This window comes from Pterocles gutturalis, unplaced genomic scaffold (assembly GCF_000699245.1).
Source record: "Pterocles gutturalis isolate BGI_N339 unplaced genomic scaffold, ASM69924v1 scaffold14044, whole genome shotgun sequence".
In the NCBI taxonomy this organism is placed as follows: Eukaryota; Metazoa; Chordata; class Aves; order Pterocliformes; family Pteroclidae; genus Pterocles; species Pterocles gutturalis.
The window spans coordinates 99,858-127,199 of record NW_010135912.1 but is presented as its reverse complement, the minus strand read 5'-3'; the positions used below and the strand labels follow the sequence as shown (position 1 = coordinate 127,199).

Genomic DNA, 27,342 nt, shown 5'->3' with positions numbered 1-27,342 from the left:
CCTGCTGAAGCATTATGAGAGACAGAACTAATGCCTACATAAATGCAAATGCATTTCACAGTTGTAATCTCATACCTCACAAAATGCTGTTGTGGAAGCACACATAATATTTCCATTAAGTTGGAAGGCAAAGAAGCACTGAACTGAAAGATTTCTTTTCACTTGCAGCATTTAGACATTGCTTGACAGAATCATATTCTTTTGCCTCTATCACCTGCGGTAGTTAAGTGTGAATGGTAAAGCTGAGGCTGGCTGTAAGATTGTAAAGTACAAATTATGTGCAAAATTATGTCATTTTCATACCTGGGTTCGGGTGATACAGTGACAAAAAAAAATACCAATTTAGTTGTGAAGATTATATTTCTAAGAATTTTACTGACAAATATGTAAAGGTATGTTGGATAAGAAGAGAGGCAAATCTTATCTGACATTGTCAGGAACAAGGCACTGAGAGCAAGGGACTGTGAGTTCATGCTTTGATATTAACTTGCTTTTGTGTTCTAGAGCAAGATAAGTAGCAGCTCTGCAGTTTTTCCAACTCTGGTTTGCTCACAGTAAAATTCCTATTTAATGAATTATATTGATTTCTCTTACTTAATTTGATTAAGAAGTCCCTATTTGACTAATAGATGAACCAAGTGTATCAATACTTGTATCTGACAAAATTAAACAGTTGGGATATTATTAGTGAATTTACCTTTCTGGAAGTTGTTTCTTCCATCAATGAAAAAGGGAGGATGAGGGAGTGGGCAGCTTGAACTGTGACAAATAACGTGAATTATCGTTCTTAGCTGCATGTCTGCAAAAAAGGAGACTGGATCCTTGCTAACAAGGTAAACAAAATATATTTCAAGTGTTATATTTTGAATCCATAATATTGTTTTCCCCAATGTGAGATTAATTTCCTGTAAAAAGTTATGGAAACAGGACCTGGCAGCGACCAGCTGATAGTCATTTCTAAAATCTGAAAGTCTAAATGATTTCAAATTATACTGTGGCCTTTATGACCTTTATTCAGATAGTTACAATAAGGAAAAACAGCAGGTGTGTTTCATTAATACCAAATCTCTGTTCGTATCAGTGGAAGAAAATGGCAATGGAGATATACATAATAAGGAGTGACATCAGAAAACTAACTGGCCATGTAACACATTGTTAAGAACCTAAACAGGTCAAACTGAAAGTTTGAAAATTGTCATTCTGTAGTGCAGAACAAAAGGAGGACAAGAAACATGTGGAAATGGAAGAAACTGGAGGACAGAATGTATTGATAGGAAATGTGAAGCAAGGAAAAGAATGATTTCTTGTGTTATCAGAAAGACTGGCTGGGAATTACCTTAGATACCTTACCCTTTGATATACCATGGTCCAAATTTTAGATGTGGATGCCTAAACCATGCAGCATTTCCCCTAATCGGGTTCTAAAGGATTTACTCAGAATCTAACTGTACATTTTAGGTACCTGACTTCCACTTTGAGAATGTTTGTAGAGAAACCAAATCAATCTAGCTTTACTGCTGTAGTAGTAGTAACCATTTGTAACCAAGAATATTTATGTACACTTACTTTCCATACTCACTTCTACCTTCTCCCATGTAATGAATTTGCATATATTTGTGTATGTTCATGTGTTTAATTTAGAAATCTATTTCATTTTTCCAATATTTCAGTATTTAATTTAACTCATTCTTTTTTTGCCTTTCTTTTCCTTTTTGATGTTAAATCATCTATTCTATTGCAGATGCTCTTCTCCATGTCTTGATCATGACAACAGCAGGTGAACTTCTGCATAATTTCTTTCTTTAATACATTGCACTTCTCACCCGCCCTATTTATCCTTCTCTCTTACCTCATTTCAGGATGCTTTAGTGTTTTGACACTGCACGTTAGCCAAGAAAAAAAAAATCTACTCTGACTAGCAGTAATAGTTACACGTCACCCTATTTCTCTTTTTATAGAGCAAGTGTTCTCTTTCTCACATCTGCTATGTCCTCTATGAGAAAGGAATATTGGACACATAATAAGTCCACTGCAAAAAATCTTAACAGACCTCCTTATACATTCCTAGATAGTTTTAACCATTGATTTAATTAACAATGCAGTTTCTCTGTTGGTGGCATGGTTTAATATTATTAAAAGAAATGGGAAAAAAAAGCCAACACCAAAAATTCAATACAATCCACTGTAATTAGGTGTCATTTCAACTGTTATTTTACCAAGTGGGCCTTTTATCTCATTTGTGTATGTAAAGAATATTACAGAGCCACTCCCTAGGCCACATTTTCCAAATTGTACCACCATACTGGAACTAGGAGAATAACAGCACTGACCCCAGCATGTTGAATTTTTCATGCCATGTGCATTTTCTGTGTGACTTCAGTTAAGCAGTTGTTGAATCACCGGCAAATTGCATCCTGCACAGAACACCTGAAGTGGTACCTTCCCAAAGGAGATTATCTGCACTTGTCAGACTGAGTATTGATGGGCACAATACCACTTCATCTCCTTTAACATAACTGCAGAAAAGTGAAAATCTTCTTCAATATTCAGCTGTGCAAAATTATTAAATGACTAAATAAAAACCCAAACTACAAAGCCATATTTTTGGTCATGTCACTTCATATCCCTATAGTTGACTAATGCAGTGAAGAGAATGTTACCATAAGATAATACTCTAGTGGTTTCCTGTGAAGGATCATGTTTTTTGTCCTCCTGGAATGTGTATTTTGCCTTGTTTATGTATGGCATAGTTGCAGCCTGATCAGAAGCACACTGAGGCAGTTGAATGTCTTGCTGTTGACTTCAGTGGGAGCTAGATCAAGATCTTTTTTTTCTTAATTTTAGACTCTCTATCAGTTTTCCTTCTCCAGCTGAACACTTTACAATGGCTGAAGCACCCTGATTGTTTGTTTCTGCTTCTTCACACTGCGACTAACACTGAATGCTGCTATCTCCTTGTTTCCCAGTTTCTTTTACAAATTAAGATAATACATGCAGAAAAGTTCTTAAATGTGTCTACAATGGTTGTGCTCTAGTTATAGCTTTGTATTGTTTTCCTGCTACCTGATGAGAGCATGTGTGCCTGCCTAGCTAGTTTAAAACAATAATCCTACCTGAACTGACTGTATGAAAGTGGTGGTGTATTGATTTTTGCCTATTCTGGTTTTGTGTGTTAAAAGAACTATTGCCTGTTCTAGAAAGACACTTCACATGCTAGATTTGCATGGCTCTTCAAATGATTCTGCAGAATGAGAAGTGCGTTTGAGTGCCAACATGCTTGCATTCACAGCCACCTGAAACTGTGACTCTTTTGCAAAGCTGTTTACATAACAGTGATTATTCACAAATCACATAATAAATATCTTCTTTTGCCCCCCGGTATTGACACATCCATTTTTTTTATTTTATTTGTTCATCCTGCTGTTATCTTTCAAACGAGCATAGGTATAGAATAAACCCATGGTAATTCCATGTGAATAAAATCAGCAAAGGGACTAACTCAGGCTTAGATCTGAAATACAAATATTTCATGAAAATCACATCTTTTTGTCTTTGTAAGGTGGATAAATCCAGTGCATATATATTGTCTGTGTTTCGGTCAAGTGGAGCCATTAGAAGACCCATTGCTGTTTGCTCTACTCTCTGTATAAGGCATGGAAACAGCCTGAAAGATTTAGGGGCCTTTTACATATATCCTCAACCAGAAGGATGCTGTAGTCAATGTTATTTGATATAGTTAAATCTAAGACGGCAAGTATGTAGATTTTAATAGCTCTAAAATTAAAGAGAGTGAAATGGCCTCTCTAATTTATGAGGAAATATTGCTAAATTAGAGGAGAATGGATGATGCTTGATCTAACTGCTAACCATGTGTTTAACAGAAGCATGTATAGACTCCCCTGCAGCCTATAACTTATTCCTAGAAAAGAATTGCTTTTGTTCTCAATTTTTTGTTTTTAAAAAAATAAAATCTTAATTTTGCCTTCATATTCTCTTTAAAAGAGAGAAGGCAATGACTTCCCAAGACCTAATTTGTTTCATTGATTTGGCTATTATATTGGACTTCCACCTTGCTAAATCTCAGGAAAGCTCAGTAACGATCCAATTTGCAAGACCGTCAGGGTCATGTGTTTGTGGCGTGCATCAACGGAACCTTTAAAACTGTCAGAAAATGAAACTTACCGAAGGATCTCCTAGTACTGAGAAAGATCATCTCATTGTTGCCCTAGTCACCCTTGACATACAAATTTTGACTTTGCTGCTTTAACCTGTACTCAGCTTTGATTTTGAATCACTGCTTAATTGAAATTTAAGTTCTTGCCATGGGGTGCCCAGATAAACTGAAGTCAGTGCTAAAGAAGGATGCTTTCTCTGTATGTAGTTACTATAGGCAGGACATTTAAAACATGTTCCGAAATGAACTTTTCATGATGAAAAGTACATGTATTTTTGATCTATTGCTTGATCAATCAGTTCACTTATTTTGGCCACCTTTATTTTAAATGTCTCACAAAAATGTTTTCCTACTTACCAGCTGTCCAAAGCGTTTCTCTTATTTGTTTTCCATTTTCTCAGTTTTACCTCATTTCTCCTAACCACAGTTAGTCCCTGCTAACATTTTCCTTCCCCTGTTATGCCGTTTTTAACCCCTTCTGAAAATTGTAGCTATTGCATCCATATGGAGTTCCTATAAGTTATTTTAGTTTCTTTTACATTTTCTTTAATTGTTAATATTATAACAAATTATCATAGAAGCATGTAAGGAATGTTTATCAGTCTCATTTTTTAGGATGCCTCCTTTCCTCTCCTTTTCTGGTGATGAGCTGTAAGAACTTTCTGATTCCCTTTAATCCCTTTTATTAACATTTTTTTTCCTTTCCCTTTTTTTCTCTTGAACTCTTCACAGCTATTTGTGTTTCTTTTTAATAAGCCCTCTCCTCTTCACGCTCTGTGTGTAGATGGTTGGTAGTGCTTGTAGTAGTGCTTCCTGCAGTTGGAACACAGCTCCGAGTTTCCTGCTTAGCCAAAAGTCACTTTTCGCAATATCCAGTTAGCACGAGCAGAGGGTGCCGAATGCCCTTTGCAGAAGGAGGATCTGATAAACACAGTCCTTCAAAAGGACTTTTCCAGTCCTGGAACAGTAGTGTCAACCTCAGGAATCTCCTGTTTCATCTGGGGGTGATCTGCTTTTAGTGATACAGCACAAACGTATTTTTTGGTGTATACTGTGATGAACACTCCTGTTTGCCAAATTGCATCTCATTACTTAGTAAATACATTAGATCATCTTTATGACAGAAACATCTGTTTTTACAGTGAATAATAATGTCCTACTGTTTTTATGCTAACCATTGTTATCTTTCAGTCCACCTTTCAATGACACTTACCGCTGTCTGGTTTTCCACTCTTTGGAGCAGTGTTTGGTTTCAGTGACAGATGACTGATAGACGTTGTGACACATTCACTGGTAGACCTTGCTCTGACCCACCAGGTGCATTCAGTAAACTTCAGCTGAAAACAAGAGTTGCAACTTTAGGACCTGAACACACACAGCTACCCCTTGCATCTCAAGTGCTTACTAGAGACAAATGCCACACTCGATTTTTAATTGATCTGTAAGAGAGCCACAGTTTTGCAGGTGTGGGAACACAGGGCTCTTGTGTGAAGTGAGATACTAGTTTGTTACAGATGGTCAAAACCAAAGACTACTCCTGCTTCTTCAGCTTTCATATTGCTTCTACACCACAAGCTAGTTATCTTAATTGTGTAACGTGTGCTTTATGAGAAGGCACTACTATTTCAGCACTCTGCTTATCTTTTAGTGAATCTGAAAGGTATTACTATACAGAAAAAAAACCACTATATTAAAAGCAACAGAACCCATTATTTTGGTTTTTTGATTTGGACCCTTACCTTTTGTGTGTACATATTCTTCTAGAAGTTAACAGTGCTGAGACACACAGGGAGATTAGAGCTAAGGAGGACATAAAACAGAGAGATGACCTAGCACTAATACGTCAGTGACGGTCAGCTCAAGAAGATGATCATGTTGTTGAAGTATATGATCTTGAGTATTACATCAATAATGAAAATAAATGAATCATAAAAATTGTATTCGTGACAGCTTGCACAATGAAAAATGTGAATGCTAATTTAATTCAGTAAGTGCACACATTAGCTTCTGGTAATTGTGGGGGTAGTGTTTCTGTTGCTCACAGTAGTAACAGCAAAATGTGAAACCTTTCTTCCAGCAGTCAGTGTTATTAACTACCTCTAACACACCCATTGTAAGAGACTTGGACCAATTCTCTGCAACTTAATTCAGAACCACGTTGATAACACTACTTCATACCGTTAAAGGAAAATTGCAATGCAAGCCATGGAGCATTATTGCACCAATTGAGCATTTAGTATCTCTTAAGCTCTCCTCTCATCTCTGCTTTAGAATGTATATAGTATGTATTTTATGAAGGAAGCTCCCATTTTTCTAAATTAATCCCCAGAGAATCAAAGCTGTAAAATGTTTTCATGTTCTTTCTTTTCCCCCTTGTTAAAACCACAGAAACACCAACCTCTAAGGAATGAGATAATGGTTGTACTACCCAGACTTTTACACTAAACAAAACCTAGAGGTATATGAATGGCAGTAGAATAGGAGACTGCATGTGTGAGAAAGACTGGCATCCATGGTTGCATGGTGTGCTTCCGACTGGCGCTTGTGGCTCCTTTCCATCATCCATTTTTCTGACTTGCACGGTGTGTTGAGTGTTGTGTTTTTACAGCATGTGGAATTACTTGTAGCTGTGTGGACAATGAATGGATGCAATGTTTGTTACACAGAACGGTCAAGGGGACAGTGGAAAAAAACCTGTATTTGTTACCCATGTTATAAGGGCTTTTCTCTATTGCAGGTCCTTCAGTAGCATTTCTGCGACTCCCCATGGGATGATTCTATTTTAGTGGCTAGAAGTAGGCCTAATACCGTTCTGTCTCATCTACTCTTATTTTCACTTCCAGCAACCTGACATTCCCATCCTACATCAGGCATGATCCTAAGCATAAACAAGTAAAAAAAAAAAAAAATTAAGTAGTTCTACACCTTTCCCAAGAATGTCCCTAATCTTTGTTAACAAATCTGTCAAAATCTCCCTATTGGTTATCCATGGAACTATAAAAAGTTCATCATAAAAGAAATTCCATGAAATGTTTTTCTCCCTTTTAAAGAAAAGTAAATAAATAAGATAATTTACCTTGTTCTGGAAGAAGGCTCCCTGTAGATGACTTTCTGCATTTGAAAGTTTTCCACTGGGACATTGTATCGCTGTTTAAAGTAACACGGAAAAACAAAAGTCCTTAAATAAACCTCTTATACAGTGACTGTAGTAATTGTCATCACACCAAAATCCTAAATTTGTCTTCAAACTATAATGACATGCTAGGTTTCTCATATAAATAGGTGCTCACTCCAGTGATGTCTTACAAATTGTATCCACATGCTCCAGAATGAAATTTGATTTTTTAAATCCAAAACCATTTTTGTTAGACATTACAGTCTATCGAAGAACTAGAAAATTATATTGCTAACCTTAAAAAAACCCCAACAACCCCTCCAATCAGAATTGGCTTTATATTCTTGAGTCATAAACAATTTTCTTCAATAAGTTGTATTTGTTTTTTAAAGTATTTTAAGAGTGCCAACTTTACAATATAGAAGCTCACAGTTACAGAGTAGAGATATGTGCACTTGAATTTGTCTAATAGCTGCATACATGTGCTCCCAATTATCAGTGACTGCTGATACTTTTACCAACAGCAGCACTGTACAATAAGACTTTCTGTGAAGATCTCTTAGATGGCAGTTGTCAGTTTAATTAATAAATGATCTTAGCGTAATTTGGTGCTTCACATGGGAGAAAGGCTTTTTCTAATTGTACATCTTGAGAAAGAGCTATATTTACATATGTAGTTTGTTACGTATGTGGAACACAACCAAAGGAATTTTGCTATGTTTTGTATCTAATTTTTTTTTTTCCCTGATTTTCAGCTTCCTGGTTAGTTTCATGGTGGATGCTCGTGGGGGTGCCATGAGAGGCTGCAGACATAACGGACTACGAATCATTATTCCTCCGCGGAAATGCACTGCTCCAACACGAGTGACTTGCCGGTTGGTGAAACGCCACAGACTGGCCACTATGCCTCCCATGGTGGAAGGTGAAGGTCTGGCCAGCCGCCTGATTGAAGTTGGACCTTCTGGTGCTCAGTTTCTTGGGTAAGAGGTGGCCATATGGCCTAGAGGGAAATGCTCAGGCCATTTTTATCTGTTTGCAAGTTGCACTGAAATGGTTCCTTTTCCAAGACTTGAACAGAATAATATGTTTGCAACATATGGTAACAGACTGGTCATATGAAATACAAATAAGTTGTTAATTAACAATTCACAAAGCTTTTATGACTTTTCCTTTGAAAACAGATATTTTAACCACTAGTGCTAAGGCTAATGTGCTTCCTTGGATATAATTATTACTTAGTGATGTGATATTATAGTGGGAAAAAGTCCCTTTGCAGCCCAAAAAGGCAGTTCATACTGTATTTAAATGATCTACATATAAAGCATGAACAGCCCAGCATTGACCTAAAGCCCAACTGTAGAGCCTGCTATGTATACAACACAAGTTACAGCTGCTTATTTTAGAGACCTGTGTTGCATTATCAGCAATTCGGACTCTTGAGGAAGCACAGTGCCTTAGATTTTTCTGGGGTTAAAATTGCTAAATTAAGCAATAGCACAACCCTGGAAATTTTTGGCTATTTATTTTGTCCTATGCTGCTAAACCCGTAGAAAGATCGGATTTGTGTCTGCTGCTGAGCTTGTTTTAGCAATTTTCAGATGAAAGCAGCAGCAGTTATCCACACTTTAAAAATTTGTTTTACCAACTGCTCTCCCTATCAACTGTGGCATCCAAAAGTGGATGATTGAAGGAACCCCTTCTATTACAATAAATAGCTTCATTCAGACATTGAAAAAAAAGTGGCTTTGTAAACAACAATAGTTTAAATCAATTTCAAAACAAATCAGTTGCTTTAAAATCCTATCATGACAGGCAGACATCAGAACTGCTATCTTTATTAGTATTTTTTTCTAAAAAATTGAGCTTAGGGACACAAAAAGTTGATTGGTGGTTTTTAACTGCCCACTGCTTTTATACGGAGTGTGAAAGCAGAACATACGCAAAACATGTTTTGATTTCTTCCCTGTTGCTCTAATTTGGTAAAAAAGCAAGAGCAGTTCTGAAACACTGTGAATGTGATGCTTAGAGCAAGCCAACTTTTGACAGACAGGATACCTCTTAATGTCGCAACAGCAAACAAGCTGGCTAATCAGATGCTTTGTACCACTTATTCTTTTCACATCTTCGTCACTTTTAAAGAGAAGCAGAAAGAAATCTAAAGACCAGAAGAAATATTATGCTGTCACATTCGGTCTTCCCATTATCTTTGTCACGCACAAATTGACCTGAAGTATGTCTCCTGTTTTCTTTTATTGTCTTCTCTAATGATAATGTCTCACCTGAAAAGCTGGGATATAGCAGTTTTATTCATTTTCAGATCTTTGTGCCCTTCCCACAAGCATTTTCCTAGGTGTTATACTGGCAGTGAAATCAGAAAGTTACAGAACTGTTTGCAGAGATGCATTCTAAGATCCAGATCCTGTTCCCATTGAGTTCACAGCCAAAGCTCCCATTGTCTTCCCAGAAGCAAGAAAAGTTCCTAATCGCCAAATTGTCATCGCTAGGACGGAACCTTATTCAGTGTACAGCCTAATTCCACTCTGTGGACCAGACAGTGGCACTGGCGTTCTGGCAAAAAAAATACATAAAGTTTATTTATGTTCTTTCTTTCACTGCTGCTTTGGATGTACTCAGTAAACTTCATCTGCCTACGGCTCCTCCCCCACTTAATGAGGGAGAAAGCTTGGTCAGCCGAATCCTTCAGCTGGGGCCTCCTGGGACCAAATTCCTTGGGTAGGAGAGACTTGAAACAAATTGATGGATGCTGACCTCCCCATTCTTCTTATCCTTCTGCAATATGATTTTTTTATGTCATTATGCCCATGATATTGTCCCTTTCTATTATTTGAAATTCTGTATACCTAACCCTTAGTGGACCATTTTTCAACCTTTGTGGTATGTGGTTTTCTTTTGGTGGTATATGTTTGTATCTTTTTCTTAAAGTACTGTGGCCTTCATTTTTGTTTTGGCATGAAATCTTCCTAGTTATGTGCTTGATGTCTGTAGCAAAGCAACCTGGATTGGGACCAAAAAAAAGGAATCTACTGTAAATTTTAAGATGTTTTTTTGTATCAAGGACTAATTAATCACTGACTTATATGTTGGATACCACCAGTATAATAGAACACGACATTTACTGTGTACATGGTAACCTGTGTGAGTACTCTTAATTAGAGAAGTGTATATGCAAATATATTTACAGTTTCTCCCTTATTTCTAAGAGTATGTATGTGTATGTATATATCAGTATACATATTTTATATATACACATGTGTTTTGTATGTGTGTGTATATATATGGATGCATACATTGATACATATCTTGACATCTGCTTATAAGGCAACAAGGCAAATTCTTATCTCCTATACTGAAATAGAAGCCCAGTTGATCTCCTCAGGCCTCTTTTACCACTCCCAGAGTGTAAATCAGGAATAAATTCATCGGACTATGTCGAATTACAATGAAGTAAAATTGGCACAGGACACAATTGTCCACTGATTGCCATGAAATTATTCTGATTTGCACTGGTATAAGCGAGATCAGAATTTGTCCCACTATTTATATACGTTACAGTAGATTCTCTTTGAAATGAAGTTGCACAGGTTAACCCAGACAGTAGTGATAACTAAAAGGAGCATGAGTTTTTTATAAATTTGCAAAGCAATTACCAAATTTCTAGCTAAGCACTATTATTTTACCAAATATCATTCACACTGTGGAAAGAGGTGAATGCACTTTTTAATCTGTCCTTTAGCATTTACTGGGTCCCTGTGAAAATCCAATATGTGTTAGTGACCTACTAGTTTAGGATTATGCCAAAGTATTCCAGTAAAATAGGTAGAATTCCAGGTCACTTTGTAGCAGACTGAATAGAGTTGCTGTTAATCCTGTTTCTTCCTCTCTCCTGTGTGCATTTAATGCGCTGTGTTGCTGTGCCAGGCCTGTGATTGTGGAGATTCCCCATTTTGCTGCTCTGCGTGGGAAAGAGAGAGAGCTGGTGATCCTGCGCAGTGAGAATGGGGACAGCTGGAAGGAGCACTTCTGTGAATACACCGAGGATGAACTGAATGAAATCTTGAATGGGATGGATGAAGGTACCCAGTGTAACAGGTTTTTTTTTTTTTTTTTTCTCCCTGCTCCTGCATTACTTCTGTAACTGCAGGTAATAGCATTTTACTATTTGTTCTATTTAGCACCTTGTGTTTGGTCCGCCCTGAGAATTTCTGATGCTACATCCTCCAGGTACTTCACTTCAGTCACACTGGAGCGTAATCATTTTCTCAGTACAGGCGCCAGCAGAAATGCTGTGTACTTTTGCTTACTTCCCTTTCACGGTCTGCTGAAGTAGTTGGACAAAACAAAATCTACCATCGCAAAGTTGAGAATAGATGCTTGACTTATGTTTTCTACTGCTCTTTTTCATAGTGTTAAACGAAAAGCTTCCACAGCAAACATCCTTCCAAAACAAGGCAATTATCATACTAATCCTTTCCAAGCAGCTACATGTGTGGGAGGAAATGTCAGTCATGGGTACTTTTGCTTTCTGAGAGAACAGAATGGACTTAGGCTGTCTAGGATCTGCAGAATTTGTTATTAATTTTGAAGGCTTTTAGAAAAAAAAACAATAAAATAAACAAGCCAATTCACATACTTAAAGCTACACTCATACTTTGATACTTTTTTGATTTGCAGTTTAGTCTCCTTGACGTTACTTTAGGCCATAGTGTAAACACGTGAAGTAGACAGGGGCTTGGACCGATCCCTTTGCTTGTTTGCGTGCTGATTTTGAGGATGTTGTCAAAGTGTTCTGAATTTACTGTTTCAAGCTGCCTTCAGTTAGTTGTTCTGTCTAGTCTGTCTATTCCTTGCTTGATTTTTCCATTTTAGCCAAACTTAAAATACTGGGGTTTAAGCTGGAAGAGGGTAGATTTAGATTAGATATTAGGAAGAAATGTTTTCCTGTGCGGGGGGTGAGGCAGTGGCCCAGGTTGCCCAGAGAAGCTGTGGATGCCCCACCCCTGGAGGGGTTCAAGGCCAGGCTGGATGAGGCTTTGAGCAACCTGGGCTAGTGGGAGGTGTCCCTGCCCATGGCAGGGGGGTTGGAACTGGATGATCTCTAAGGTCCCTTCCAACCCAAACCATCCTATGATTCTATGTTTCATTTTCACCTTTGATTTCTAGACAAAATGCTTTTGTAAGTTGCAGTGAAAACGGTGAAAAGCTTGGCTACACTGTGAAGTTCATTGTATTGTTTCCACTAAATTCTTGTCTTCTGACCATCTTCTCTTTGGGCCTCAGTACTTGACACTCCAGAGGAGCTTGAGAAGAAACGTATCTGCCGCATCATCACCCGAGATTTCCCTCAGTACTTCGCAGTGGTATCCCGGATCAAACAGGACAGCAACCTCATCGGACCTGAGGGAGGTGTGCTCAGCAGCACTGTTGTTCCACAAGTGCAGGCAGTCTTCCCAGAAGGGGCTCTAACCAAACGAATTCGTGTTGGCCTCCAGGTACAATGAAGAAATTCCAAGGCTTTTTTTTTTTCTTTTTTTCTTTTTTTTTTTTTTGTGTGTAAAGTCTCCTTCTTTGTACTGGAGAACCAGCATATTTAGTTTATCATGTTATACACTGTTGTCTGGAAATCTAGTAAAAATAATAATAATAATAAATCCATGCAAAAGTCAAAACAAGTAGTAAAGCTTTGGGTATTCCAGGTAATTCAGATTTCTGTCTATTGACCTTGAGAAAAGCACCTAATTTTGGTGGTGATGATGATACTAGTGTAGGTCATAGAGGAATTTCTTACCTACTTCTTAGGAAAGGCATCAGAGAAGTACAAACTGCTGTAACAGCTAGGTGAAATGCACAGATTTTCAGCGTGAAGTGAACCAGCCTAACAGTTCACTACTGAAAGGGGGGATCTCCCCCCCCCCCCTCCATCCCTTTCCCCTGCTGAATGCAGCCCCAACTTACCTTGGCCCGGAGACTGTGCTTGTTGAAATCCCCTGTGAACAGCTGAATGAGAGCTCGTTCTAAGGGGGGGGGGGGGAAGAAGACAAGGGAATCATTTGCTACTGGTTAAGTGAATTAAATGCCAGGAAAGGGGATAGGAAGAGGAGGAAGGCATGGGAAAGTTGAAAAAGGGAGGTCTCCCTTTCTCATTGTCCGTCAGTTGTTCTGGCTGCAGATTTTCCTGGGAAATTGTGCCATTTCGTGTAAAAGCTTCAGGGTTTTGTGGCAATATTCAGACCCATTTCTTTACCTACTCATTAAACTGTTTTCAAGTAACTATTCTGTTATTGTCTTTTGCTTTGGAAAGGCTCAACCTATGCATACTGAACTTATAAAGAAGATTTTAGGCAACAAGGCTACCTTCAGTCCTATAGTCACACTGGAGCCCAGGAGAAGGAAGTTCCATAAACCCATCACAATGACGATTCCTGTCCCCAAGGCCTCCAGTGATGGGATCATGAATGGTTATGGTGGTGACACACCCACTTTAAGGTTACTATGCAGCATAACAGGTAGGATGCAAATATTAGTGCTTTTTTTGTGCATGTTGAAGTTGTCAGTTATCATGGGCTAAATATGTTAAACTGATTATACACATGGAAAGCTTGGTGTAAACCTGACTGGGATGAGAGGCTGTGAAAATAAACTACTTGCCAAACAATTAATTTATAGCAGAAATAACATTTGTTGCTTGGACTAACAAAGAGATGTGCAACATAATCACAGACTTTGGGATTGGTGGGGGTTTTTTTTGTATTTTCCTTAGTTTGTTTCTTGAGAACCAACACACCTCTGCCTAGCAGAGTAACTGTAGTACAGACATAATGTTGCAGTATGCTTCAGAGGAAAATATTAAACACTTTATACACTTCCTACGACTCCAAAGTTATTAATCTCTCATTCAGTCTCAGTTAAGAGGCAGAAGTGAGTTGCATGCATTTATTCTGTTTAGAAGTTAGCATCTTTCTTAATTTTCAAACCGATTTCAAATACCAACCCAAAGTAAGATGCATTACACGCTGTGCCAATGAGTTGTTCTGGAGGACAGATGATTTTATAATTTCTTGCTGCAAAGTGTTAAGTAGCTGCTGAAATACCAGAAGCATCTGGTCAACAAAGTAGTATTTGTATTTCCAAGGAAGCGAAACAAGGTTTATTTAAGTTGAGAAAAATGGTCTCCTCCATAAAGAGGAATTTGAGTAAGTTTTTTGGATGGACAGTAAATCTGCAAGGATCCTCTGGAAATCTTTAAAGGGGAAATTGGTTCCAAGAATGTTTCACCAAAAAGAGAAATTTATAATAAATTACATCTCTCCCCAAAAAATTCTAGACTCTTTTAACGTTTCTGGAGCTGTACTACGGGCCTCATAATTTGAAAATCATTTTACTTGGGCACTTAATTTTCCCAAGGGAAACCCATGCAGTCCTGCTAGCATTAGTGGAATGACGTGGACGTAAGGAGAAGGCATGTCTGGGATTATTCCTGGCTTCAAAATGATTAAAAACTCAGAAGAAAGTGAAATATTTCTTAGAAGCAAGAAAGTTGGAGACTTGCTTGGTTTCAATTTTTTAAAAATCTCTTGTCATTTCAGGAGGAACCACCCCTGCCCAGTGGGAAGACATCACTGGAACAACACCACTGACATTTGTTAATGAATGTGTTTCCTTCACAACAAATGTGTCTGCCAGGTACATATACAACAAAACATGAGTTTTACAGTGTTACTTTCAAGTGCATGTCTTTTTTCAGCAAATATTTCTTTTATATATAGTAGAAGGAACATAGATATTTTGTCTATGCTGTGAACAAATTGGCCAGGTATTTTGGAAGCCCTGAGCATCCTAGCCCAGAGAGATGATGTACAAGAGCTATAAGTACTACAGCCCTTACCAGCTGCTGAAAGAAATTGATGTTTTTGTCATTTTTATCTTAGCCATTGTTCTTTGCAGCCAGCACCTGCTATGGTCCCAGAAATTAATTAATGGCATACTCATTTTTCTGAAATAGTACCTGAAGGACAGTTCAATTTTCAGGTAGTTAGAAAAAAATCTGTCTTGATTTTGAATACCCCTTCTCCCACAGATGCAGAAATATGAAAATTTCCATTGAAATAGAAAACCCTTATTTGGGTGGCCCATTATATATCTTATAAAAAAGGTTACTTCCAGAATATCCAACAATTGAGAAATCAAGCAGAAACGCCTGTAGGTGTACCAAACTGTGATCTAGAAAAATCTCTTCCAACCATCTGTTCTTGTGATGAGATTCAATTATTATTTAAAAAAACAATACATGTGTATGTATGGATGGATTTTAGTTTGTGTGCTATCTATGATTTATATCACAGAAATGCTCAAAAGTTTCCTCTGTAATAGGAGATGCAGTCCATGACCTGGAAAGTTTTAAATTTAGGGTGTGTAGTCTTGCAAAAAGTTACAGAAAACTGGGATAACTTTGTAAGTGTGACTAGGCCCATGAAAATCAATGAATTTCCTTCAGTGCAAATATTTAGTGTCCAGAGCAGTTATTACTATTAGATTAGGTTTGCTATTTCACTAAATATTTTATTCAATGTTAAAATTAGTTCAGCTCTTGCAGTCCAGTCTGCAGTATAACTTTAGGAGAAATATTTTTCAATACTTTCTCAGTTTGGAAATGGCTTTCTTCCTGTTAAGCTGGATGCTTTGCTTATGTACGTTTCTTGAATTTTTCAGTTCAGCTAAACGTTTTTCTTTAATAGCAGTGACCACAAGAGGGTGATCTTAAAGTGTGTTCTAGCTCTCATCTACTATCTGCAGTGTTCTGTTTAAAGGGATAAATTAAACATTAATGTAAGAACCAGATGTGGAGACTAGATGCAAAGTTTGAGAGGTCAAAGTCCATAAAATTGTGAAGTCCTCAGTAGGGGGGCTACACATGAAATTCAGCCAGGATGAGGGTGGCAGTTTATGGAACTACAATCCATATTAGTGGTGGATGTTTCCTAATCCCTATGATGATAATTACTATTGGTAAGATCCTGTGATATAAGCTGGGTCCCATGTTGCAGATTTTAATGGGATCCATGTCTTCTTTTTACTCTAAATGAATATTCAACAGACTGCTTTAACCCAAATGTGATTTTAAATGCAGTTAAAGTTAGAAAATGGGATTTTTCATGTATTTACAGTCAGCGAAATAATTACCTTCTTTGCTGAATGACAAGCTAACATGAATTTCTTCACTTGTGCCCTGGTCTGAAAATGCATCTACCCTTTTACCTTTGCTCCCCACTGAGAATTAGATGGTTCCTGACTGTTCACTATTCAGAATAACTTCTTTATGTCTAGTTAAATCATTAGTGATGGAGAACAGTTTTCCCATTCATAAGACTAATTCTGTCCAAATTGAGCTTGCGAAAGAGATACATATTTTTTTTTCTAACATACATGTGAATGCAGACTTTGAGGCATACCTGTTTTCCATTTCCTGAGCTGCAGCTTTTTAAATAATTTAGTATCTGTTTCAGCTTTTTAGCCCCTGGTGTATGACAGCAAATCATTTGAGCATAAGGTGATTTCTCAGAGCATATAGCCTCTCCAGTCTGAGTACACCATAGGCATAATTCTCCCACACATGAAACGTAAAGTATCAGTGTGCAGAGCGTTTATGTACCAAACATGCTTTCTCTCTTTCAAATGACATCAGCCTGTTTTTTAGCCAGTGTGCTTGTTCAATGCGCTGAAGATAAGCACAGCATGAAATTTGCTATTATTCAACTGCAGATGAGTAAGACCAGAGAAATCACACTTGAAAGGTATGCTTTGTGGGTTATAATACCATGTATTCTACAGTAGGTAATAAGCCCCCTGTAGATTATATCAGCTTCTGAGGTGTCTTTGACCTCTCGTGACTTCCGTCTCCATCCTACGGGTGTCAAACTCAAGCATGCTTTCCACCCACAGTGTGAATTTTATTTAAAAGAAATGGCACCAGCTCCACAGAGTAAACAAAGTGATAGCTGAGAAAGAAGGCAGTACATGTTACTCCTTGTAAAATGCTTGATGTGTTTCTGCTGTTACATTCGTGAGTAAAAGTTAAATTATTTTAAGTTGTTATCTTTGAAAAATAACAATTCAGTTGTCTTGACAAAACGTATAAGGGAATTCTGTACATTTTTATTATTGGGCAATGTTGTCCTGGCCTGAATGGCCCAAACAAAGGGTAAAGAACCTCTAGTTTTCAGTAAAGAGGAGGGTCACTTTTGATACAAGGGGACCTGTTCTGGAAGCTGAAGTTCTAGACCTGAGTTGCAACATCCATGGTATGTCTTTAAGGAACTGTGTATGTTTAGTTAGTTTTGAGGTGGTTTGTTCCAAGTCACATGCACTAGCAAAACATACTAAGAGGCAGACATTCATTTGTAATAATTATGTTAGTGAAATCAGACAACTTGTGACCTTATCCTGGAATCTTAAAGTATTTCCTTGTCATGGCAGTGCCTGAATGAGATAGTGGCAGCTCCTGGCTTCACACCATGCAAGTGAAATCAGACAACTTGTGACCTTATCCTGGAATCTTAAAGTATTTCCTTGTCATGGCAGTGCCTGAATGAGATAGCAGTGGCAGCTCCTGGCTTCGCACCATGCAGAGGAAATAATTTCTTCCAGTAGTATTTGCCTGTTGCTTTGATTTGGCATATACATTAGAAAGATGCTGTCAGTAAAACGGCATGTTAGAAACCATGATAAAAAGTGAGTCAGTGGTGATCACACCTTCTGCGAGACATGGGTAGTAGGAATCAGATGTGGACACATCTGCTTTCAAGGTCTTCACATTATAATGTGGCTCAAATATAGAAATATGTGTATCACTAGTCTTCAATACGCATAACAAAAACTTACCTCGAAATCAAAGTTAAAAGCTCCTGATTAAATTCACATAGGAATAATTTCTCATTCTGCATGCAGTGTTACACAGTGGACAAAATAATTTACTATCACCTTAAGACCCTCAGGTTTTGATGTTGCATGTAAGGAATGTACTGCCTTTAAGCTAGATGGTCGAAGAAAAACAAATGTCTTGGGCAAGGCAGCTTTATATTTCACCTGTTAGAGATGGAGGTCCTAGAACAGACTGAAGGATTAGCAACACATGACCAAAGCTGTTTCAGTCTCCTGTTCCTCATGAGTAAAATTCAGGAAACATTCACAGCATCCCTGTCATGTCAGAAGTTTGTATGCAATTCGCTAACACCCAAGTGTGGTACACTGATGTGTCCAACACTTAACAAACGGGAACTTGCACAATGCCTGGAAGGATTTCAGGGGGCTAAAGAGAAAAGGATGAAATTGCCCGCTCTGTAGTTTAACAGTTTAGTCAGAGAAATGACAGGATCACCATATGACTAGATATAAGCAATTTTACTAATATTTTTATGGGACATTACTCTCTTTGGCATCATCAGATGTTTAGCAGCAACCGCTGATGTGTCCAACACTTAACAAACGGGAATTACTCTTCATCATCAGATGTTTAGCAGCAACCAGCTGTCAAAAAGAACCTGTATTTCTCTAGATGAAAGACGCATATTGAAGAGTCCCATTTAAGGGGAAATCTGAACTGTACACTTCCAGTGCACCCTTCTCTACTTATATTCTGCACAGAAATCAAATACTGACATGTGGTAAACATGAACAAATACAGAGGCTTTTTGGACAGCTCTAGAAGAATAGTGATAAGATCACCACTGAGCTTAGTCTAGAAGAGATTTATTTCTTGGTAAAAGGCAGGAAATGTTTGATCACATATTCTCACTATAAGGAATCACTTCAGATGAACACAAAGTTTAGGCCATAGCCAACTTTTGAATAGAAGAAAAAACATTTGTTGGATACTGTGAATTTCCAGAAAGGCTTGACTTTAGTAAGCCATCAATAATTGTTTAAATATTATAAACATACTTATAAATGTAATATATATATTTCATAAACAAAAATATGAAAAGGTTCATATATTTAAATCTTCAGAAAAGATATGTGAGACTGTTTGCCACAGGACAAGTGAACTTCTTAAAGTTTTTAAAAGCCAGTCATGTAGCTAGAAGCAAATAAGATTCCAGTTGAGTGAGATCTTATCAGAAAGGCAAACAATGGCCTGGAATTTATGCAGCAGGAGACCCTGTGAAGGGTTTGCATTTGGTATTTAGGAGAGTTAAGTTCTGGTCCAAATGCTTTCCCTGTTGATTTTGCTTCATGCTCCTAATGCATATGGGGTACCATGAGCATTCTTAGGCTATTCTTCCCAAATGGTAACTTTTTTTTTTATTTTATTTAACTCTGATTTGTCATATACAGTTAGTCTGGTTACCAGCTAATGCTGCCAAGATGGAAAAATATATTATTTTCTTGCTTAAACCTTTCTGTGCTGATTACACAACTCTTAATTTTTCTTTTACAGATTTTGGTTGATAGATTGTCGACAGACACAAGAATCTGTTACTTTCGCTTCCCAAGTGTACAGAGAGATTATCTGTGTCCCCTACATGGCCAAATTTGTGGTGTTTGCCAAATCACATGATCCCATTGAAGCACGGTTAAGATGTTTTTGCATGACAGATGACAAGGTTGATAAAACTCTAGAACAACAAGAAAATTTTTCTGAAGTTGCCAGAAGCAGGGATGTAGAGGTACTGTACAAGAATCTTAAAACAGTTTTCTCCATTTTCTAATGTATGTTCTTAAGATAATTTTTTTTGCCTTCTATCTGCCACAAGTACTGAAAAATAATAGTGCCAACAAAAAATTACTGTCATGATGCATCATGATAAGATGAAGACTTTGGCTTTTGTCAGATGCAAAGGAAAACTATCTGCTAGATATGAGTGACTAAATCCTATTTCCAATGGGCAATTGCCGATCTCTTAGCCCAACGGGCTGGTGGAAAGGTGAGCTATATTCAGCTGACTGCATTTGGGTCTTCCTGGGTCAACCTGCCAAGGTTGAAGGTAATTGTGTGCTTCACCCACTAGGAAATCCGACAAGATAGTTATCAGATGTTAGAAAGGAATACCCTGTCTGACTTTGGTAATATTGGTTTTTTGCTTTCTCCATGGCATCATTGGCATTCAAATGTGTTCTCAGGGCAGTCCTCAGCAACTAAAAAGACAGGCAGGAGGAACCTTAAGCTGGATTCAAGGAGATAGTAAATATGGAAGTGGGCTGGTTGACTCTGAGCTCTCTGTTAGGGGACTAAGGTTTAGAGAACCTACAGGACAAAACTGAATTGAAAGAATTTGGTTTCCCAAGATGCCTTTTTATGGTGGACTTGTTGCCCTTAGAAACTGGACTGAGTTTATGTTAGGAAATCAGGTAATGAAATGAAGTTGGGGGTTACTATTTAGTCTACCAGTTTTCAGGTTCTTTGTCCTCCTTTTCTCTGGTGCCAGGGTCAGCTTTTCCTTAATTCAGATTCAGAAATTGAGCAGCAACTTCCAACTAAGTATTACATAACCTATTTGAGATGGCTGGTTATGCAAACAGGAGACGTTTCCCATGGCTTTTATTAAGCAAAATGCAATAGTTTGTAAGAATTTTGCGTAGCTTGGCTGGGGTTGCACAACAAGACCAAGGATCTAAGTTGCTCACCAGTGAGCTGACAGGTAGTGAATAGGTGTTGTAGTGGACTTCTTCTCAGCCTAAAACAAAGTTCTATGGATGCAGGCTAGCCCTAAGTTCAATTCAAGTACCTTAGAGTAATTTTTGTGGTGGTCCACAGTGATTACTTCATTTTTATTAGCTCTATAGCAAACTGCCAGGAGACATCTTGAATTTTTTAGTTACTATCTTCCTCTTAGAGGAATGTCTGAATAAAGATGAGTTTTGAAGGTGGTGTTCTTTGCTGAACTGTTATTATGTTCCTGAGCCCGATACTAAGTGGGTGTTGTGAGAGAAGGGGAGACAGTCAAAGTCAAAAAGGACAGGTACATCTCAACTTCCAGTAACTCCATAAATGCCTATCACTAACCAAAAAGGCAGTCAACAGTACTCACGTTTTGTCAGTATCTTTGCATACCAAGAAGTTAAACTAGCAGGCTTGATTAATATTTTGCTTTACAAAAAAATTAAATCTGTTGCTGAACAGGCAAAAGCTTTCCTATGTGGAATCCAGTAAACTGCCTGCTAAATGCAGTTTTTCTGGCTCCGTCAGCTTCCTCAGAAGGGATGACAAATTGAAAGTGCTTTAAATACTTGCACGGCATATTCTTCTGCTTAGTATGGTCTCTTATCCATGAGAAACCTATCTTTAAAAAATTTGTCCTTGCTGTTCCCAAAGCTCTGACAGGCATTTCTTCTGCAGAGCAGCTAGATAAATTATGGGCTTATAAAACTGAATGACAAGGCTGGATTTCTGAGATGTAGGAATGAGACATTAAAGGGAACATCTCCAAAACCGGTTAACTGAGACTTAAACATGTGGAGGGGCCATAACAAGAGCAATCCAAAGATGTAGATAGTATCATTATATAGGTATTTCAGAGAGGCATATACCCGAGGCCTGGCTTTCAAAAGCTCTTGGCCTTTACAAATTCAGCTGAAATAAATACAGTCTACTGCTGTACACTATCTTTGCTTGCTGCAACAGACTGTTGCAAGTAGATTAAACACATAGGTAATCTAATTTAGAAAGTTTTTGCATGGGTAAAAAGGTCCTCTGCCTCTTCATGGTATTCCCAGACTGGCTTATTATCCTACCAGTCAAAACTGATTGAAGAAAATAGTTGGTTGACTGTTGTGATGAGCCCAGGTTAGTTAGCAAAGTATGCTGAAATTAGAGCCAATAAAAAATCCAACATAAAATATAGATTGAGAATTTGCCCAGATTCATAACACTGAACACTCATTTTGTCATTTACAGTGTCATGCTATTGTTATTGAATGAACAGTATATTCCAGCTGGAATTTAATAATCTGAAATGTTTCTACAGATTTTAAGTAACTGTACATAACAAACCTTGTAAATGCTGAGAAGTCTTAGCAATTTAAGAAATTGATTGAATCTAATGTATCTGCTTAAGAAGAAATCCTAACCACCTCACTGTGATTAATTTCTGCTTTGCTTCTTTTTCATTTTCAATAGGTATTAGAAGGAAAACCCATCTACGTTGACTGCTTTGGCAATTTGGTGCCACTAACAAAGAGCGGGCAACATCATATATTCAGTTTTTTTGCCTTCAAAGAAAACAGACTTCCTTTGTTTGTTAAGGTAACCTTCTTATAACATGCGCTATGGATTATATTTTTATTTCTGTCCAATTCTGAGTTTACAATAAGCTTAGCAGACAGAAGAACAGTTCCAAATTATTTTGTGATAACGTATTAAGTGTTGACTTGGGTAGTCAAAATGACCAGATGTATGGAAGTGACTACCTAAAATTTTTCTCTAAATATAATTACCTGCTCTTGTGTTCTGCTATATATACATGTGTCCACAGTGTTCTTTCTGCCTAATGATCTGAAGAGATGGTTAAGTTAGTCTTGTTTACTTTTCTGTATCAAGTTGCAGTATGTCACAGGAAACAATGTGGAAACTGCAAGAAGTGTCAGAAAACATTGTAGAATTAGCAGAAATCTGTCAAAATATGATCATTGTACCCTACACTTGTAAATATGCATATGGCTGTAAATACAGATATAACTGTTCCTCAAACAATCATCCTTCCTTGGGGGTATGGTAAGAAAAGCATGGGTCCTTTTTGGATATATCAAGTTATGATTTTACCACATTTTTGAGAACAACAAAAAAAGGATGTAATTTTCATAAATTCACAACTGTAACCTGATTTTATCCCTGTAGTGTATATTACTCTACCATCCTATTTTTAAAACTTTCATGTGAGTAGGGAAGTCTGTAAAATGAGCCAAAACAAAAAATTTTGTTCATCCAAAACTAGCTAATGCTTTAGCCCTAGCTATAGAGTCAGTGACATGAACACCAGGGTCCACAGGGCTCATCTGTGTCATTCATGAGATCCACAGGGAGCAGTTAAGTGATGTGAAAAAGCGCTCTCACTGTGGTCTGTGCTAGCAGCAGAGAGGGCTGCTGCCACCAAGCCACCGTCACCTTCTCTTCTGGAGAGAGAGATTCAGAGGACACTGCAAACCTCTTCCTACAAACTTCTCCTTCTCCTGGGACATCCCAGTTACAGTGGAGTACACCATTATCATTACGTAAAACATTTTTATAGAAATGCCTTGTTTTTGTCTACATGGACTTTTTCTCCCACATCTAGCCTCTTTCTGCTAAATAACTAAGGGTCTGAGTGGCATAAGTAGATCATACAGCAAACAGCAAAATAACAAATCACATGTCTGTATGTTTGCTCTACCAGGTGCGAGATACCACTCAAGAACCCTGTGGACGATTATCATTCATGAAGGAGCCAAAATCTACAAGAGGCCTTGTTCATCAAGCCATATGTAATTTAAACATCACTTTACCTGTTTACACAAAGGTACTGTGAAATTATACTTATCTACAGTATTCAGCATTATAATATTAACAAGAAATGAGTAGGAAGGCAAAATATTGTTAAAGCTTTGTAGTCAGGTATTTTAAAGAAGAATAAATACCACCCAAGGGCTTTCAATTTCTTGGGTTTGGTACTCTTAGTGTCAGTGTTCAAAGATGTTATCAAATATTTTCTGAGGACTCAGAAGAGATAACAGAAGGGAGATGAAAATCCAGTTTGCACTATGTAGCTCCCATGGTTTCATTTGGTGTTGCACAAGACCTATGATAATTTTACTTCATACAGAAATTTTACCCAGATTCTGTTCAGGGATGAGACTGATCTGGGACTCAATTAGTATCTCTAGGTTCATTTTTGTTTTGCTAAAGACTTCCCACACTGTCTAGCCCTGTCTTGTGACACCTCTCTGGAGATGAAGCTACTGTTCATACTTGATTCACAAAGTTTAAAGATAATGTCTATAGATCGTATGGTGTTTTTAAGGTATAAAGTACAGAAGGACTGAAAATTATTTGTCATTTTTTTAATTTGCCGATTTGGAAGTTAATGGGCTTTGCAATAGTATTTTTAGCTAACGGAATTGTTTATCTGTGGTGATAGTGATAAAAATGTAGGATAGTTGAGCTCTAGAATTTGGAAAGTTTATAGCAGTGCCAAAAATATTTTCTTAGACTAGATTTTAGTATTGCATTGACTTTTGTCACTGATTTTTCTTCCTACATCTGATAAAAGCTTTCAGGAATCTATGAATATGTCACAGCATGTAAATGCGCTTTCTTTGGAATATTGTTAAAACAGTTATTAATGTATCTGGGGAAGAAAATGGTCCAATGTCAAGGGCAGAAAAAGGAGAGGAAAAGTCTAGTATTTACAAATAACAAACTTGGGACCATCCCTATTCTCATAAATCACGGGAGTGTCCTTGGTTTCTGTTTAAGTGAGATCAGATATGAAGTAGCACTAGTTTTGTTGCAAAGAGTCAGTTTATTGCTGTTCTGTGAACCAGGATTTTTCACAGTCCTTGACACACTGGGAGCTGCATGCCTTTTAGTAGTATTAGTCTGTTTGACCAAAGTCTTGCCTGTGGTGGTCATTTTTTATCAGCATTTTCAGTATATAATATAATCTTTATTATAGCACTTTTGTATAATTTAAAAATAACACGTCTGGGCATATTTTCACTTTAGATGGATAAGTGTCTTAACTATTTAAAGTATTTATTAATGCTAATTTATGGGTGTAAAAGCATGTATATATTTTAAGTTTTCAGTACCAATAAGGATCACTAGAATTCTAACACCCAGCAGCAACTTTTCTGTTTGTAGTTTGCTTGATTGTGGCTTGATTCTGTAGCCTTTGGTGTTTCAAAACTGACGGTTTAGAGTTTTGTGGCTTTTTGACATCGACTGCAGAACCTTACTGCATTTTCTACTTTCCTGATAAATGTTGTCACAAGTTATTTTTTCTACTGTTTTCTTCTAAAAAAAATTTGCATTTTGCCTGCTCTGTTTTCCCCTTCTCTTTTTGCATGGCATTTTGGAACTGAAAGGAATCAGAATCAGATCAAGAACAAGAAGAAGAGGTAACATTGCTATAGCAGCATGCTATTGTGCTTATGCATGCTACTAAAATACAACTACCCGATATAGCTTGGAAAATTAAGTCTGTAGTAAAATAGGAATCTCGATCATTAGCATGGTGCTACAAAACAATGATGAGGAGTACAGTTAAAAGGATCTTGCACAGGCTCACTTTTGGAATTTACTGACTTTAACTTTCCTTATCTTAAAATTAAGGTTTTACTGATTCAGATTCACAGATTTTGGGAGTGTATAATAGTTCATTTTGCTTTCAAAACACAATACAGAAGTCCAGTACAGAATCAGTGTTAACCCAAAGTTACAAGAAAGTTTACTTCAAGTAAAAGGTGTAGAGTTTTCATCTTTAGCATAAACTGAATTGCATCTTAATGGAGAAATGTGGCCAACTCCCCTTGCATTCCCAGCCCCATTCTGGCTGTTGTAGATGTTCCTTAAGGTCTGACATCTACATGAATAAGTAACATTAGAAAAGCACCCCTGCATTTTGATGATGTTCAGCTGTTAGAAACGAGTCAGAGTGCCAGCACTGTGAGAACAGCCTGCTCCCCAGAGATGATGGACATCTTGAACTGCATGAACTGCAAAACAGAGGAGTTTTGTTGCATGGATAGCAGTTTCTTATTATCATTACAAAAATTTTTACCACTCCTATTTCAGTGCTGAAATATAGGCACTGTCAAGTGAAAACATGGTCAAAGGTTTTAAGCTAATTCCCACTATATTAATTCAGAAGTTAACATTTCTTATCAGGTGATCATTCAATTTTATACTGAAAGCACTAAATTAATTCTTTTAGCCTCTGCAATGCTCTCTATACATTCCCACTGAAGTCCTCAAAAGTTGTTTTTAAGAAATCTATGTTTTATAAAAGCAGTGTAGAGAATATTGGAAAATTATTTTTCCAAACATTGATGACTTTTTATGTTTTTATATAAGAAACTGAAGGACAAAAAGACAAGCTCATTGATGACTAAAATCACCTTCCATTTTAAATTATTTTTTTGTTCAGTTCATTTGTTTTTATGTTAATGATATTAATTAGTGTGCTGACATAATTCCAGACTGATTCAGAGGAACTTAAAGTAAGGGGAATTAAAGTATCCTAGGGATCCTAGGTTACCATGTAGGGTGATCTGTGCATCAGAGGAATTCATACTACACTGGATCAGCAATACACGCTGCTACGTGTGAAGTTTAATAATGTGAGCCTAAGTGATTGCAAGGCGTGTGGGAACATGTAAGTGTTGCCAGTGGTTTACTTGTGTTAATTTACAGTTTATGGAAAAGCAGGAATTAGTATAATCTTAACTGGGACAATTATATTGCATTTATCTTTATAAAGAATACTTTCAAACAAGTAAAACTTCTTCAACACTCACTAAAAACTATGCTAGAGGCTTTAACATACACAGTATATTGTATCAACGCTACTGCATAGCCAATTTTTTGCATTCCTCACAGTCATCCTACCACCACAAGTTTGTATAGGAAATTACATTTTTAGTGCTACTTCTAACTTTGGGTACTTTTGCATATCCAAATTTACACAGCAAAAATCTTTTTTTTTTTTTTTTTTTTTTTTTGCTTGTGTGGACAAATGATTGTGCTAGCAGAACTGAAAAAAAAAGTCAAACTACAAGGCAACTTCAAACAGTTGCTTCTTGAATTTTCGTAGTCTGACACTGTTTTTCTGATGTTTTTTGGCAAGGGCTATGTTTTCCTTTAACTAACAAAATCATATGGCTTTTTCAATCTGTACCCAAATACACTCTGAAAAATCAAAACTATTCCATTTAGAGGTATCAATAGCTATTAGGAGCATCAAAGTCTAGTTATTGCCTTAGGCAGTAGCAAGCCTGCAGTCATTTCTGCACCTGCTTTTCATCATCACAAAGCACAGAGGCAAAAACACAAACCTTGCTCTCAGAA

At 37.3% G+C, this 27,342-nt stretch overlaps 1 protein-coding gene across 1 annotated transcript in view; it reads left to right on the top strand.

The window, feature by feature from the left end:
* LOC104468080 (ankyrin-2-like) overlaps window positions 1–27,342 on the top strand; it is a gene marked incomplete at its 5' end in the record, with an annotated part of 83,103 nt that overhangs the window by 29,354 nt on the left and 26,407 nt on the right. Inside the window, 9 exons of the mRNA XM_010082090.1 lie at window positions 8,045–8,269; window positions 11,229–11,383; window positions 12,588–12,799; window positions 13,609–13,813; window positions 14,894–14,990; window positions 19,741–19,969; window positions 22,420–22,545; window positions 23,672–23,794; window positions 25,362–25,394. Of these exons, the coding sequence (XP_010080392.1) occupies window positions 8,045–8,269; window positions 11,229–11,383; window positions 12,588–12,799; window positions 13,609–13,813; window positions 14,894–14,990; window positions 19,741–19,969; window positions 22,420–22,545; window positions 23,672–23,794; window positions 25,362–25,394 (1,405 nt within the window). The remainder of the gene's footprint in view (window positions 1–8,044; window positions 8,270–11,228; window positions 11,384–12,587; window positions 12,800–13,608; window positions 13,814–14,893; window positions 14,991–19,740; window positions 19,970–22,419; window positions 22,546–23,671; window positions 23,795–25,361; window positions 25,395–27,342) is intronic.